The 18,202-nt window shown below is 34.7% G+C and overlaps 1 protein-coding gene across 1 annotated transcript; it reads left to right on the forward strand.

The window, feature by feature from the left end:
* Positions 1-17,065: 17,065 nt before the first annotated feature.
* On the forward strand, positions 17,066-17,878 carry LOC114760090 (germin-like protein subfamily 3 member 2). The gene has a single exon (XM_028949343.1). The coding sequence runs from the start codon at positions 17,082-17,084 to the stop codon at positions 17,706-17,708; it is 627 nt and encodes a 208-aa protein (XP_028805176.1). The 5' UTR covers positions 17,066-17,081; the 3' UTR covers positions 17,709-17,878.
* Positions 17,879-18,202: the final 324 nt, after the last annotated feature.

Genomic DNA, 18,202 nt, shown 5'->3' on the forward strand with positions numbered 1-18,202 from the left:
AGAACGAAAAAAAATCAAATGTCATTAAAATAAAAGGTTGAGAATTCTAATTATTGTCCACTACATTAACATACGAATATAAACATTTAAATGAGATTGAACTTTCTGAGTGAAATGACATCATCGACGACAAATCCAGAGGATCCTAGGAGGTTGGGAGATAGCACCAACGCACAATGAGCAATGTGTGAGATGCTCACATGAATATTAGTCATAACTCTCAGGGTGGCCAAGTTTCTTCCGTCCTTTAAACAGATGAAATGATATTTAAGACTAAATGGCTTGTTTAAGATAATTTGTTATAATTATTCAGTAGCCACAATTTCCTGCCTCAATTTTCTTCAACAAATCAATACAGAAGGCTTGACATATATTGTCTTTAATCCATTATTACAAGAAGATTTTTAGTGCGAACTTCTTCAAAGATGAGATATCATTGGATGACCTCTCGTTGCCCAATCCTGTATGGCATGCATCTTGGTCATTATTGAACACCATAAACTGCACTTGGCAAGTCAGTTAAGTTGATGTGCCACAATTTTCTTTCCCTGAACAATCTTGGAGATATATTTGATAGCACTGTGACAGTCTACACAGGTTCTCAGGTTTTTAAAAAACTTGATTGGTGTTCATGGTGTGGAGTTGAAACGACTCCAAATGCAAGACAAAGTTTGTGTCTGAGGCATATCCCTCCTCTTTCATTTTCTTAAGGATGCCCAAAAGAGTTTACTCTGTTTTACGGGCATTTTATCATTGAGGTTGTCTGCTTCTTTGAATAAGCCGGATGTTGGCATCAAATTAACAGCACATGCATAGTGATCTGCTCTGTGCATCAGTCCATGGTTCTCTCTTTTATTGAATGGAAATATAATCCGTTTGATGACTTGAAATTCAAAAAGAAAATAAAATAAGATGACACCATAATATATAGAGGTTCGGATTCAAAAGATTGAATCCTACATCCAACCCCCAAGAATGAAGCTTGAGAATTTTTATAAGTAATGAGTATACATAACTCATCCTATTATTTACACACCAGACCCAAAACGAAAGAAATCAATAGAGTGATGTACAGCACACAAAGGGCACTCCTAGCAAATCAGAGAATCTTTTCCCAAGAAGATGATAAGCATTTCTTCTTAGTGCAGGTTCAAGTCTGCAAATCCCTTTCTGTCCTTCTTGATGCTGCATTTTAGGCAAACAAAAGGGAAGTCAAGAGACAACACCAATAATAATGAAACAAGCAATTACGAGGGAAAGAAGAAATCAAAAGCTTTGGTTCAGTTGAAACCTCTATACAATAGGAATATATGAAGGATCTTGATTTGAGCATTATACTTTCTGAAGAAGAAGCACTGCATTTCTTTTATCAATTAGAACTAAAAAACCATGTCAGACTTTACTTGCAACAACCCCATAATAAGAAAAACTCAAACGGGTAAGATTAAAGAAAAAAATGCTTAAAGAAACAAAGAAATGGTATTTGCAATAGAGACAGAAACTTGTCTGCAAGTGTACCTTCATGATTACAATTTGCAAAGATTTCCTCATTACAAGATTGAATAAAGTATGAGACACGAAACTTTGAAGCATGTCTTAGAAGAGCTCTTGATATAAGCTTCGTGGAGTCTGCATCTCTGCATAAATTTGAAACCAAATGGATTACTTCACTAATCTTTGAAGTAATGAAAATGTCAATATCATGGACTACATAAACGAGTTAAAATCGTTAATATGTCAGTGCAGGATATGTGATTAAGGTAGCTACAGTAACAAATTAATGATATGAACCATCATCAATTTTTCATTCTGTCATCAAATATTTGTAACAATTTAATATAAACACACGAGATTGCCATCACAATTTAGTTCATGAAGTAGCAAAACGTAGTACTCGGGAACAAGAGTGTGGACAATTAATACCTCATGAATGATTATATTGTATCTCATATCTCAGATGAATTGATGAGTGGGATGTGGGATATCTGACGCAAAAGTTGTTCATCCTTGTTACGGTATTTTTTTTCAAGCAACGGACAATCTTGAATATCAAGCTTGCCTAAAGAAGCAGGCAGCTTTTCTCCTAACATTTTCTCCAGCCTGGGACAAGACTTGACATTTAGATGTTGGAGAGAGGTCAGGTGTTGAAGTCTTGTGCAATTCAATGTCTCAAAGTCACCAAAGGAATTGAGTTCCAAGGTGGTAAGAGTGGTAGGAAGAGAACACCCCTCTGGGAAACACTTGACATCGTTATCTTGTGGGAAAAAAATACGAAGGTAAGTGATATTACTTAGGAGGTGCCATGCTGCTTGATGCGATAACATGAACTCCATATTACACCATTCAATATGAAGTTTTCTCAAACTCGACACCACAATCCCTTCTGGAAATGCTTCCATCTTGCGAACACCATATATGCCTAGCTTTCTTAAACTTGGGAGGAGACTTTCCGTGTCATCTGATATAAACTTCAGAAAAACACAACCCCCTATATGAATAGACTGGAGATTTTGAAGAGGACCAGTTGAACTCATCACAAAATTAACATTTTTACACCATCGTGCGTTTAGTTCTTGTAATGAAGGGGGCAAATGAATCATTGAATGTGATATGCTGGAGCAATCACTGATAGTTAATTGTTGCAGATGCGAGTGTTTAGCGAGTGCCTCCGACATTGATTCCAACATCCAACATCCTGAAATATATAGAGTGCAAAGGGAAGGAGGTAATTCTTGCTCTTGCCATACCATATTTCCACTTTTGAATGTATGTAAGTTCTGAAGTTTGGGACACCTTGGAATACAAGAAGAAAACAATGAACAAAATTTAATCTCCCAGAGTTTCTAAAGAAAGAAGTTGGTGAGGTAGAATTCCAGCTAATTTGTTGCAAAATGATACTGTGACTACCTAGAGTTTAGGGAAAGCTTCGGTATCAACAGAATACCATTGTTCCCAGGAAGTCATCCTTGAAAAGTGAAGATATTCAAGGGATGGAAATGGCATCATTGAAGCACAATAATCACCCTTCAAAAATTCATCACCAATGCTTACTACACTCTCTAATCTAATAATGTATAATTTCTTCAGAGCAGGGAGTTGCCCAGGGGGAGGAAGCATGCAACAGTTTGTGCACTTCTCCAGTCGCACAGGAGTCATTTTTTGGTAAGAAGGACTTCCCAACCAATCAGAAAATATGGTGCCCCTGTAACATTTGATTTCGAGTTCTTCTAAATCCCAATGAGGTTGAAGATGGGCCAAAACATCTTTCTCAGTTCGTGTATCTTCCACATCACCGAAATCCGACCATGATAGTGTTAAATTTTTAATTCGCTTCTTCTCCATCATTCTCGCATCAGAGGCTTTGTTTCCATTCTTGACATTCTCTAACTTACTAACTGCAATCCAACCCTTCAATTTTGAAATTCCTCCTAGTTCACCAATCTTGGTGTCTTGTTCTTTGCCAAAAATGAAGTCACTTAGAAATTGCAAATCTTTTAATTTACCTAACCTCCTTGGCATTTCTTTCAATTTAGTGTCTCTAACATCAAGATGCTGCAAAGTTACAAGATATTGCATATCATTTGGTAGCATCTCTAAAGACTTGCAATGTTTCAACCTCAATGTTTGTAGATTGTATAATTTGGATAGCGAGTGAGGCAAACTTGCAATATTGCTTGATGAAGACAAATCCAATAGCGAAGATTTACAAGATCTTGCATGTCACTTGGTAGGAACACGAGAAAATAACAATAGCACAACTTCAGTGTTTGTAAATGGGAAAACCATATCATAGGTACCTCTACTTTCTCTCAATTTTTAATTTGGTACCTATGTGTTTTTTCCTCTTGATTAAACATTTAATTTTATTTTTTTTTAGCAACATTAGCTCTCATAACTTTGTTCTATTGGCATTTTTAGTCTCTATATAAGGATTAATGATGTTAATTGAGCAAAATTAAAGATTTAGTTAAGAACAAAAAACACATGGGTACCAAATTGAAAATTTACAAAAAATACAGGTACCTCCAATATGGTTTTCCCTTTGTAAATTATACAATTTACAAATTGAATCGGGCAAATTTACAATGCTTGTGCCAGATAGATCTAAATAGCACTAGTGGACAAATTTTTCAATTGACTCATGAGCTATCTTTAAAGTAGACAATTCTGCAAGTGACAATGTTGCAAGTACTTCAGATTCGATAAAAGTCTTAAGGATATAGGAAAAATTAAATCCTATAAATGTTCGTAAACCTTTTGAATTTTGGAAAACCTCCTGGTCTAAGCAATCACAATTTTGAAAGTCACAAGACAAATGACGAGTCATGGTGCCAATTTCATTTATGTTCTCCCCTAATCTAAGGTAGACGTCTCTAGCAACATGAGTTGCTAATGCATGAAGAGATCATGCATAACAAAGCACCTATCTCTCTTATTATACCCATGTGCAAGGTATACATAATTTTTAGGTAAGGATTGAAAGAATGATCTTGAAGTTAAATCATCAAGATACCCATAACCAACTTATAAAGTCATGTTCCTTTTTGATGATTGCAAAAAAAACAAACCTTCTGCCATCTACATCAAGATTAGTTCCTTCTTGTCAAATACATAATCCTCCGAAAATAAAGAACAATAAGCAAAGCATTGTTTTAAATGGCGAGGGAGATAATAATAACTAATTTTGAAAGCTAGAATGATCTCATTGTCCAAGGAATCCCACATGGCGTCTTCTAATATACTATTCCAGTCATCAAAGTCACACTTTGATCGAAAAAGCCCCCCAAGTACTTTTGCAGCTAAAGGTAATCCTTTGCACTTGCTAGCAACATCTTATCCAATTTTTTCTAAGGATGAATTCACAATTAAATCTCTAAAACTGAAAGCATGTGCAGCAAAAATTGACAAACAAGTTTTGTCAGACAAGGCATCTAGGTGATAAAATGATGAGATAGTTTTAAACATCAAAGCCACATGCTTTATGTGAGTTGTGAGAAGAATTGTACATCCTTCCACTCCATTGTAAAGCAAATTTTTCAAATTAACCAATCAGTATAGTTTTCGTTCCAGTAATCGTCCAGAACAACTAAAAACCTTTTTCTTTCTAACTTTCCTGCCAAATTAAGTTGAAGAAGATTTACATCCATGTTATCACAGACAAAATTAGGACTGATAAATTTTATTATAGTTTGTACTATTCTCAAGAGATCAAATGCTTTAGAAATGCACACCCATACAGTATAATCAAATTTTTGCTGCACATAATTATCATTATATACCAAGTAAACTAAGGTGGTCTTTCCAACCCCACCCATGCCCACAATTGGGATTACAAACAACTGATCACGGTCCCCATTAAACATAAGCTTAATTATGTCTTGTTTTTCTTTCTTCCTTCCATACACATTAGAGAGTTCCGTTTCACGATATGGAACTTGACGCCTCCATGACATAGTCTCTTTTCTACTACTCTTCTCCAATTTAAGGTAATCACTTTGTCTCACAATATGTTCAATTCTGTCAGTGAAAGCTTCTAACTTGTTTGCCATGCTTGTGCCACGCAAATTAAGAGAAGCAAATGAGAAATAGCACACCTTTTTCTCAGTGGCATCTGTGGTGAAAGTTTCATCAATCAAGCCTTCCAACTCATAAACAACATCTTTGAGTTCATCTAGCCAATCTTTCACAGCATGATCCGTGAACTGTTTCAATACCGCGTCATTGAGCACAGCTCTTGCAGCAATCAAGGATGGCTTCAAATGATGAAGTAACTTGTTATCCAGCTTCTTTTCACAAATGAAGTTGATCAAGTCAGCCTGCTTAGGGGTTAACCTGTCCAGAAGCACATTGAAAACTCCGGGGAGAAGAGCTTCACCTACAAGTGATCTAGCCATAACCTCTTTGGGATGAGTGATATTTCTGAAAATAGTGAAAATGCTCGCGAACTTTGCACAAAAAGGCACATGAAATAATATGCAGGCCTGGGCTCGATTTATTTGACTTTAAAAGCTTTAATTGTTGAATTCCAACCATGTCGAATTTCGTTCAATGTGAGCTATTAGTAGGCTGTTGGCCATCGATCTCAAGCACTTGGATGTACATTACTCTTTTGACCTTAAAGCACTTGGAATTTAAATTTACAAACTCATTATTGTGAGCATTAAATAAAGTGTCCTTGTAAAACCTGATTTTGAATTTTAGCTTCATTTTTTTCCTCGGAACGAACATAAATTACTTTATTGCATAACGAGGAATTGAACAATACTACTGTTCATGTTCCATCCTATCCTTGTGTGCCATTAGTCAAGGTGGCTTTATATTGCTGATATATTTTTTATTAAATATTTTCATTTTTATATCCTTTAAATCTTTTTCCACCCGAAGAGATTATTGTATGGATGAACATTGCAAATGTACTGATTTCTGCTCTTGAAAGACCCAGAAATAGAATAATATTATTGTTGTGATGCCTAACTGCAAATTAAAGTTAGATAGCCTAAATTTAAAATTTTTCTATTTATGATTTTTTTTAAAATTGAAAAGTTCTTTCTTTTAAACGATAACAACAATTAGAAGCATAATTTTTATTTAAGATTTTATATTTATGAAAACAAAAAATTGTTAAAAATTTGAAATAAAATAACTTAGATTTGGTGCAAAACTAATCCTTGAATAATAGGTTGGACTTTGGCAACAACGAAAAACGAATGGTGGGTTGGACCGTGACAAAACTAAGGCCATGAAGTGATGCAACGAAATAAACAAGATGCAGCCTCTTAAATGGTGCTGTAGAATGCATTTTGAAAATGGTCAGTATTATCCTGGACCACACATTGCAGAAGAATTACTCAAATTCCCAGACGATAATCTCACCACAAAACAAATCCAACAATTTCTGGGGATTATTAATTATCTTCGGGATTTTATCCCTCATGTGTCAAATCATACCAGCCAACTTTATCACTCTGGTCATGACTTAAAACCTTTCAAAATAATAAAATATTATTTTAAATTTATTTACATATATTTTTTTAAAAAAATAAAAATAATGCAAAAGAGCAATAACTAAAGTTAAATTGATGGGGGAAACAATTATAGTAAACTGTAAAAGTGAAGAGATTTTTTTTTTTTTTGGGGGGAATGAAGTGAAGAGATATTTTGATGCAGACACGTATGCCTCGTTTGATACATTTGAACTAAGGAGACGGAAGTGTAACTGGCGATGGAAATCATTTTAAGCACGTTTGGTGTAATGGATTCCATTTTTTTGTGGAAGCCACTTCCATAAAAAACAATGGACGTGGGTTTCATGCCCTAAGCCAGGGAACTTTCTTGAGTTCCATGGAATTGGAAATTAAAAGACCAAATAGCCCTCGGTGCAAGAGACATTCAATTGCCATAAACAATGACATGTGATGACGATGATAGAGATGTGGATGACCGGAGTGGCGTCGGTAACCATGGACAACGACAAAGCTGTGGTCGGAGACAACCATCAAGCCCCTCCAGCTGCGACCGCAAAGTAAAAAGCTGAAGCTTGTCGCCTTTCATCCCCTTCCATGGTTGACATTGCCGTCAACAGGCATACCATCGTCGTTTACCTTCCGTCACGAGTTCGAAGTCCGATCTAGCGTCCACCACGAGTTCGAAGTCCGATCTAGTCCAACCACTACAAGTTATTTGTTTTGCTTTTTGAAAAATGAGATCAACTTTGCTTTCTTGCTTGTGTAGGTTCGATTCCTTGCTTTTAGTTCGTGATGAGTTGCAGTGGAAGCCTTCTTTTTTTTTCTGATTTGATTTTGGCTTCTTATGATTCAATGGCTGTTCGATTTTGGTTCCTATATTTCTAGCGAAGGTGGTTCTTGTCTTTGATAGATCTGAAACAATGATGGCTGTGACCTCCGGTGCCGATGGGGGCTGTGATTTTCTGGGGGTAAGGATATTTTGGTATTTTTACATTGTAAATACAAATTTCAATTAAAAATTATATACCAATTCCACCACCCTGCCAAACATATTTTGAAACTCACTTTCACTTTCATTTTCACTTCCACTTCCACTTCCGTCAAAAACCCTTCCACCATACCAAACAGGCAAAGAGCAGGCGGTAATCGATCTATGTGAAAGCCGCGTTGCCTTTTGAGAAAAGGATTAGCGTCTCGATTGCATAAGAATAGATCTAAATCTAATGGTGAAATTACTTATATACCCCTCATCTTTTGCCATATGGCTAGCATCTTGGAATATATGCAGTAATATCAACTTTGATTTTTGGCTAGCCCAATTGACAACGAGTGGAACCAAATAATTCAATCGGTGCTAAACCATGCCACATAGACCTTTGATGTGCTGTGTTAATATTTATGTTTATTTATAGGAGTTTTGCTTTATATTACTATCTCTGATACTTAATATAAGAGTTAGTCAGGAATTATAAAATCTCAATTTATTTTATCTCTTATTTTTTTCAAAAATATTTTTTAATTGTAAGGAATTATTACTAAGGGATAATTATAATCACCCAATACACATGATTAAAAATGTTAGTTTAAAAAAACTAACACTAATAATTAATTAACTTAGCTAATTTTTTTTTAATATCTTTAAATTAGTTATCTAGTTTTTATATTAATGAGTAAAATATTCTAAAGGTGTAGTACATGAAGCTGGTTTGAATCCAACAAACTTCTGACTAATCCAGAGATTTGTATTACACGCTTTTGGCATTGAAGACTTTTTCTTTAGAACTTAGGCATAGCTGCTCCATCTTCACTCCTGTTATATATTTTTCAACATAACAAGCTTGTTCACTTGGTTGAACAAAGTGATATACCTAATTACTTGCTTTTCAACATATAATCTTTTTGGTGATTTAAAATTATAAAAAGAAAATAAAATAAGATGACAATAGAGGGTCAGATTCAAAAAATTGAATTCTACATCCTCTCCCCAAGCATGAAGCTTGAGAATTTTCGTAAGTAATGAATATTCACAATACATTATACATAACTCATCCTCCTATCATTTACACACCAAACCTAATAGAAAAGAAGAAGAAAAACAATATACAGATGTATAGCACACAATCACCCAGCAAGTATCTTCAAAAGTTAAAAAAAAAAAAAATTAATGCAGATGAATCATACAGAGGACACTCCCAGCAAATCATAGAATTTTTTGTCAAGAGGCTAAGATGATGGACTTCATCGGATTTTGATGAGCTTTTCTTCTTAGTGCAGGTTCAAATCTGCAAATCCCTTTCTGTCCCTCTTGTTGATGCTGTGCTTTAAGCACACGAAAGGGAAGTTCAGAGACAACACAAGAGAGATTTAAAAAAATGGAAATCGGAATCCATTATCCTCAAGTAACTTGCTAAGTTAATCACAATCAAAGCAAATATAGGGCATAATAACTGAACAAGCAGATTACCAAAGAAAGAAAAAATCAAAGGCTTTAGTTCCGTTTAAACCTCTTCAGAGTGGGAATGAATATATGAAGGATCTTAATTAGAGCACTACACTTTGAGAAGAAGAGGAGTCACTCTGTGTTTCCTTTATCGATTAGATCTAACAGACCATGTTGGATTCTACCTGCACCAGCACCATAAAAAAAAGGAAAAAAGAAGAAGAAAGAAACTCAATCAAAGTAAGATAAATTATCCACACAAAAAAAAAAAACAGAGAAAGAAATGGTATCTGTTATATAGAAGGAAACTTGTCAAGAAGTGTACCTTTATGATTACTATTTGTGAATAATTTCTCATTACGTGATTGAATAATGTGTGAGCCACAAAACACCTGATGCAGAAACAAAACTTTCTGAAGCCTCATCCCTGCATAAATTTGAGACCAAGTGGGTTACTAAACTAACATTTGGAGTAATGAAATTGTGAATATAATGGACAGCGTTGAGATCGTTAATGTTTCAGTGTAGGATATGTGATTAAAGTAGCTACGGTAATGAATTAATGCTTTGAAGCACAGCAAATGTTTTCTAGAATTGCATCATTATATTCTGTCATCAAATATTCATAATAATTTAATTTAGTATAAACACATGAGATTGCTACCTCAATTTAATTCATGAAGCTGCAAATTATAGTCATATAAATTTCATTAGGAAACTAACACAAGCAGAATATAAAGTTACTAGTTAAATATATACAACATATTGTATTACAGATACAAAAAGTAAACACAGGTAATACCAAAATAATTGTAATTTCTGTTCATTTTCATCATTCGAACTCATAACAATGATTTTGTCAAGATGCAAATCAACAAGGAGCATTTTCAATTCAGGTTTTAAAAAAAATCACACATAATTGGTGCACAGTAATTTCTAAAAAAAATTATTTAAATGTATCTAAAGATAGTAATCATACTATTTTTCTCTGATTACTATCTTTCTCAATATATTTATATTAATATCGACACGATGAAAAAGAAACCAACAAACAAGGTAAAGAAATAGGCTTAAAAGAATAGAGAGGGGAAGAGAACGCGCTGGAATCCAAAGCACAACAAAACGAATAATTTTGTTAATATAAAATCGCCAAAAGGTTAACCAATGTAAGAAATGGTTCCAAAAGTGTAAGAAAATTAATATTGAGAAACATTTATATGTAGGCATAATGGTCTCTGGATGCATCTATATGAACAAGCAAAACATTATACTCCTCTTGTCCTAAATATAAGACCCTTACACACACTAATATAAAAGTCTTATATTTAGGACCGAATGAGTACCTGGGAACAAGATTGTAGACATATAAATACCTCATGGATAATTGTATCTCAGAATATGTCGATGAGCGGGATGCGGGATATCTGGCACAGAAGTTGTTCATCCTTATTGCAGTATTTTTCTTTAAGTTGTTCATCCAAGTTTCATCTATAGATTCTAATGAATCAGTTTTGTGATTAGATGACAAAGAGCCCACATCTTCATCAACCAATGTTAAGGTATCCACATTATCTAATGACATGTTATCTTCTTCAAAATAAGTTTTATCATCTTCCTCAATACTTGACTCATCATCTTCGTCACTACTCCATTCATGACCCCCTATTTTTCATTTCATATGGGTAGGCATCACTTAAGTAACACAAATTATATTATAATATTAACATAAATCAGAAGTACCTATCACTTACCAATACTAATTGAAACATCCATGTATTTGAAAATCTATATATTCACGCCCAAAAAAAGAAAACAGAACAATTAATAAAATGGTTACAATGCAAAAAAGATGTAACTAGAATTTGGATTGCATAAACCAAGGGACACAAAGTAGGCATCTTACACTCTAGTATCTTGGCCAAGAACTAACAAAAACTAATGAACAAGTTTTTCATGCTAATACCATAAAATATATTAGACTCTATTGACAATGCTGATGCTAAATGAATTATTCATCAATTTTTTTTCTAACATATGATCATTCAAAGGCTTTATTTATATGTATTGCAAATCAATATTTTTCTATATATATTTTCTTCTCATTAATCTAGATGGATAATTGATACAGTCAAATTAGACAAAAGAACCACCAAATAGAGTCAAGATAGAGCCAAAATCGATGAATATGACAAGTATTACTCAAATAAATCAGTGGGACCACTAAAACCTTCTGCCATGTGAAATAGAAATACTTTTGTCACATATATATTGCAAAAAAGTTCTAGGAACGTATGCCTCTGACACACCAAACAAGAGAGCTTTAAATGGGCCCTTATAATGGAGCGAAAACTAATCCGTTAGTCCTTATAGTTTTATTAAATTTTGAATCAAGTCTCTATAGTTTCTTTTCTTTTTTTTTTCAATCCTTATTGTTTACACAGTTATGTATACAAGTCCTTCTGTCTATCAAATTTGAAGATTCTGTTAGTTGATGTTGAGATAGGCTGATGTGGCATTTGACCAAGCATGCAAACTAACACGCGGAGGAAAGAATGAGTGATTGAGCAAAGAAAGAGAGTCATTAAAAAGATTATTAAAAAAATCCACCTTTGAGAAAGTGGACAATAAGACTAAGCTACGAGGCACCTCTTCCATGGCTAGCAAGTCATCACCCTTCAGTATAAATACCCTGCACGTACCACTGCTCACACTTCCCCCTTGTCCTCCAATCTTTGTGCAATTTCTTGGTGTCTCTTGGAATCCATTAAGACCTACAATTGTTCTTCTTTCACTTGCCCTCTGTTTTGCCACGTGTGTGTCGATGGAACTTGGAAGCTTGATTGCTTGTCTCTATCAGATTCACGATTTTGTCTCTGTGTTTTTTGATTCTCAAGAATTTCACCTTTGAATGTGTGCACACCACACTCGACAAACTCGTTGGAGTCACTAGATTCGATCACGGATTGCTATCTCTTCCTGCTCAATTGGCGACGTTCTCTTTCCAATTACGAGAGGAGGACGAGGAGAGAACTGATAGGGAACTGGTTCAATTTGTATACACACTGATGCTTGAAAATCCAAAACACCTTTATTTTACATTGTTGGTCTAGAATCTTCATGGGGAAGAAAACTACTCCAACATCGAAGATGTTGAGGAGGTTAGACCAAAGGGGAAATGACAGTATGGTTGTTGGCTCCAACATGCCATTCACACTATTGCTAGTGAGCGTATATGACTTGATGGTGGCCAAGTTCAATTGCCAAGACGAACAAGTTCACAACATGCGAGTGAGATTGAAGACGAAATAGGATTCGGACCCTGCCGTTTTATGGAGAAGGTGAAGAATGAACAAAAAATTCCAATTGTAATGCTGCATTTTGAGGGGAAGGGATTGGACATGGTACTCAATCACTCTAGAAAATCAGTGTAGGTCCTTTGTCAAAGGACCACATCACCCATCTCAAAGGAAACTAACGGAATCTTGGAATTTTTATAAACAAAAGGACTTGTGCTGATAACTGTGCAAACAATAAGGATTGAATAAAAAGAAAAAATATTACAAGGACTTGATTCAAAATTTGGTAAAATTATAAGGACTAGCGAATTATTTTTCCCTATAATGCATAAAGCACATAGATAAACTACTACAAAGTAGATAATTTTCACTTGCCAATACTCCTTTGCAGTCTTCTAAAGTCTTATCTTCTTCTTCATCTAATCTTCTTCTTTTCTGGCTTTCTCTTCTTTGTTGTCCTTTGTGTCCGTATGTCTTTTTCATAGTGGGGAGTTTTCGTCTGTAGCGTCTACATTACACTTTGTCTGAATTAGTATTTCCTCTGCCTATCCCCTTTTTCTTCGCTTCTCTGGTTGTAGTCTTTACTATGTCACCTCTATTTCACTTTCTTGTTTTTTTTTTGAAAATCCTACCTTAATTGAATTTTTTTTAAAATCTTAAATGAATTCCACATGACTTTGACTTGGCACCCACATAAGCAATCATTAACGGAGTTAATAAGGTTTTTCTACAGGTTGGATGAGTTGGGCTAATTTATTAACGATAAAAATCATTTTTTGAAAAATAAGATGAGAGGCTGAGTTATAAACGGGTTAAAAGTTGAGGAATTGAGTCGCAACGAGTCATAGTTGAGAGACTGAATTATAAGTAAATTAAAAGTTAAAGAACTAAAAGAATAATTTTTCCTTTCATATTTCATACTTTTTATCTATATTAAAATATATCAATATATAATAAAATTTATAATAATAACTTGTACTTTTCTAAGCTTGATGAGTTAAAAAGTTAAGGGTCCGTTTGGATTCGCAGTAGAAAAATCAGTTTATTTCTAATCTGACTTTTAGAAAAATAAGATTTGGTAAAAGTTAAATTGGATAAAGTGAATTGTGTTTAAAAAAGTTAGTTTATAAAAGTGATATTAGTAAAAAGTTATTTTGATTATGATTGAGTAAAAATAAATTTATTTGAGTAAAAGAAATGAGACCTACATTTTGTCTTTCTCTCTCCACTTTTTCAACTCTGTAAAGGGCAATTTATAGCTTTTGGTTTAAGTACGTGATTTTAGCATAAGCTCTTAATTTTTTAAACGCTTCCAAATACATTCAAATGTATTAAAAACCAAAAGCTACTTAAAAGCTACTTAAACGTGGCTCCAAACATGCACTATTATATAGTAGCAACAATGATCATCATCCAATATTAGAAGGGAAAAAGACAGAAAAATGCACCTCCAACTCCAAAAGCCCAAAAACGTCCGCCCAATTCCACAAATCCCATTTTGGTACCATGAGACCAAATTGGGATTATTATGTGAAAGGAAAAGACCACATTGCCCTTCATTTTAAATATTATTTTTAAAATATCACAGCCCCTACTGGCCGGCCGGTCACCGGACCTCCGGCAGCGGCGGTCACCGGAGCTCCGGTGACCAGCCGACAATTGGTCACCGGAGCTCCGGCAGTCGGAATTTTTTTTTTTGAAAAATTTTACAACTTCAATATAACGGTTAACAACTTTTGTAATGCTATTCACAACTTCAGTATAGCAATTAACAACAGCTTTTCTGGGAAATTCAACAAACTCCGGCGACCGGAAACAATTATTTTGAAAATTTTTACAACTCCAATATAACCGTTAACAACTTTTGTAATGCCATTCACAACTTCAATATAGCAATTAACAACAGCTTTTCTGGAAAATTCAACAAACTCCGGCAACCAGAAACAATTTTTTTGAAAATTTTTACAACTTCAATATAACCGTTAACAACTTTTGTAACCCTATTAACAACTTCAGTATAGCGGTTGAAAAAACCTGTTGTTAACCGCTATACTGAAGTTGTTAATAGGGTTACAAAAGTTGTTAACCGCTATACTGAAGTTGTAAAAATTTTCAAAAAAATTGTTTCCGGTCACCGGAGTTTGTTGAATTTCCCAGAAAAGCTGTTGTTAATTGCTATATTGAAGTTGTGAATGGCATTACAAAAGTTGTTAACGGTTATATTGGAGTTATAAAAATTTTCAACTTCAGTATAACGTTCACAATTACGTTTTTTTGAAAATTTTTACAACTCCAATATAACGGTTAACAACTTTGATATAGCAGTTAACAACAAGTTTTTAAATTCAAAAAGTGACATTTTTATAACTTCAGTAATGCCTTTAACAAACTCAAAAACCTGTTGTTAACCGTTATACTGAAGTTGTTAATATGGTTACAAAAGTTGTTAACCGCTATACTGAAGTTGTAAAAATTTTCAAAAAAATTGTTTCCGGTCGCCGGAGTTTGTTGAATTTCCCAGAAAAGCTGTTGTTAATTGCTATATTGAAGTTGTGAATGGCATTACAAAAGTTGTTAACGGTTATATTGGAGTTGTAAAAATTTTCAACTTCAGTATAACGTTCACAATTACGTTTTTTTGAAAATTTTTACAACTCCAATATAACGGTTAACAACTTTGATATAGCAGTTAACAACAAGTTTTTAAATTCAAAAAGTGACATTTTTATAACTTCAGTAATGCCTTTAACAAACTCAAAAACCTGTTGTTAACCGCTATACTGAAGTTGTTAATATGGTTACAAAAGTTGTTAACCGCTATACTGAAGTTGTAAAAATTTTCAAAAAAATTGTTTCCGGTCGCCGGAGTTTGTTGAATATCCCAGAAAAGCTGTTGTTAATTGCTATATTGAAGTTGTGAATGGCATTACAAAAGTTGTTAACGGTTATATTGGAGTTGTAAAAATTTTCAACTTCAGTATAACGTTCACAATTACGTTTTTTTGAAAATTTTTACAACTCCAATATAACGGTTAACAACTTTGATATAGCAGTTAACAACAAGTTTTTAAATTCAAAAAGTGACATTTTTATAACTTCAGTAATGCCTTTAACAAACTCAAAAACCTGTTGTTAACCGCTATACTGAAGTTGTTAATAGGGTTACAAAAGTTGTTAACCGCTATACTGAAGTTGTAAAAATTTTCAAAAAAATTGTTTCCGGTCGCTTGAGTTTGTTGTTGTTAACCGCTATATTGAAGTTGTTAATAGGGTTACAAAAGTTGTTAGCCGCTATACTGAAGTTGTAAAAATTTTCAAAAAAATTATTTCCGGTCGCCGGAGTTTGTTGAATTTCCCAAAAAAGCTGTTGTTAATTGCTATATTGAAGTTGTGAATGGCATTACAAAAGTTGTTAACGGTTATATTGAAGTTGTAAAAATTTTCAAAATAATTGTTTCCGGTCGTCGGAGTTTGTTGAATTTTCCAGAAAAGCTGTTGTTAATTGTTATACTGAAGTTGTGAATAGCATTACAAAAGTTGTTAACCGTTATATTGAAGTTGTAAAAATTTTCAAAAAAAAAATTCCGACCGCCGGAGCTCCGGTGACCAATTGTCGGCTGGTCACCGGAGCTCCGGTGACCGCCGCTACCGGAGGTCCGGTGACCGGCCGGCCAGTAGGGGCTGTGATATTTTAAAAATAATATTTAAAATGAAGGGCAATGTGGTCTTTTCCTTTCACATAATAATCCCAATTTGGTCTCATGGTACCAAAATGGGATTTGTGGAATTGGACGGACGTTTCTGGGCTTTTAGAGTTGGAGTTGCATTTTTCTGTCTTTTTTCCATATTAGAACCAGTAAGAAAGGATTTATTCTCTCAAATATACTTGAAGTACATCTTCCGAAAAAGAGGAGTCGACTTTTGCAACTACTTTGATACTTGATTTTCACATCAAATTCATTACTCAAACTAACAAGCAATTAATACTCTTTCTTCTTTATCATTTTGAATACATTTCCCTCCACCAAATTCCTAATAATTTCAAGCACTAAAGATAAAGATAAAGATAGAGATATGTCTCGATTGGTCCCCGGGATGCCAATGTGATAGGTGTGCTTTAAGCAATATTAAAATCAATTCAAAAGAGAAGGGAACAACTCAATCTGAGCTGAGTTGGTACATCTAGTTCTAGCCCCTCTTTGGCTCTTTCTTGCAATCCAAACAAACAGTTCCTCTCACTATAGTCTATAAGTAGATTCATTCCCCAATAATTGACGCACTAATCAACCAGTAGTCGTCTCAGCTCAGTTTGAATCACCATCTTTGTGAGCCAAACTTGTATTTCTTTCACGGGCCATTTTCAAATTGCCGACACTAGCAATGAAGATTACGGCTCTGTTAGTTCTTTTCCTGCTTCAATTCATTGTTGCTTTTGGTTCTGACTCAGATCCAGTCATGGATTTCTGCTTACCCGTTTCACCATCCAACCCCTTCTCCTGCAAAAACGCATCTTTAGCCACAGTCCACGACTTCACATTTTCCGGAATAAAGTTTCCCGGCAACTTCAAGGAATCTGGGTTTTCTGCCACGGCTGTGAATTACAAGCTCTTTCCAGGTCTCAACACTCTCGGAATGTCGTTCGTGCGTGCCGATTTCGATGTTGGAGGCGTCAATGTGCCTCATTTCCATCCTAGGGCAACGGAAATCGCTTACGTGCTTGAAGGTAAGGTTTATTCTGGATTCATTGACACGAACAATAAGATTTTCGCGAAAGTAATTGAGAAAGGAGAGGTCATGGTGTTCCCAAGGGGTCTGCTTCATTTCCAGATGAACGTCGGAGATTCGCCGGCGGCTATCCTGGGCAGCTTCGATAGCCAGAATCCTGGGTTGCAGAAGATCCCTAGTGCAGTTTTTGGATCTGGAATCAAGATGGAGCTTCTGGAAAAGGCTTTTGGGTTGAACCCCAAGGAGCTTTACAAGTTACGGAAAAGGTTTTCTTCTAGCTGATTTGCGTAGCCACGCATCAATTCTTCACACAAACACACGGAAACAGAAATGTGTATTGAATTAAAAAATAATCATGAAGTGTTGTGTGAATCTGAAATCTGAAAGTATAAGGTAAGTGTTGTTGCTTCTTAGAGATATTATAATATAATCTGTTCATTGTTTTGATGGAAGCCAGAGAGGGAAAAACAAAAGAGAAGTTGCTTCAGGAATGATGATCTGAATCTTACACAGTACAAAATATGTTTCATAGCAATTCTTGATAATGATTATTTGTAAAAGAGCTCGCCAGAGGAAGTATATTTGAATGTTTGTATGCCATTCAAAATTTCAAATAATTTGATCTTGCTGCATTGCGAAGTTACCATAACTGTCTTCCACTTCCAGACTGGTCCTTCCTTTTTGTGTTTGTGTTGGGTGGAAGATGATCACTTGCCTTCTGAATAACAGGACAGAGCAAGACTTCTTTAAAGTTTAAAGTCAGAGGGAGGGAGGGA

The sequence above is a fragment of the Neltuma alba genome, unplaced genomic scaffold (assembly GCF_004799145.2).
Source record: "Neltuma alba isolate B1F8T4 unplaced genomic scaffold, ASM479914v2 tig00010931_pilon, whole genome shotgun sequence".
In the NCBI taxonomy this organism is placed as follows: Eukaryota; Viridiplantae; Streptophyta; class Magnoliopsida; order Fabales; family Fabaceae; genus Neltuma; species Neltuma alba.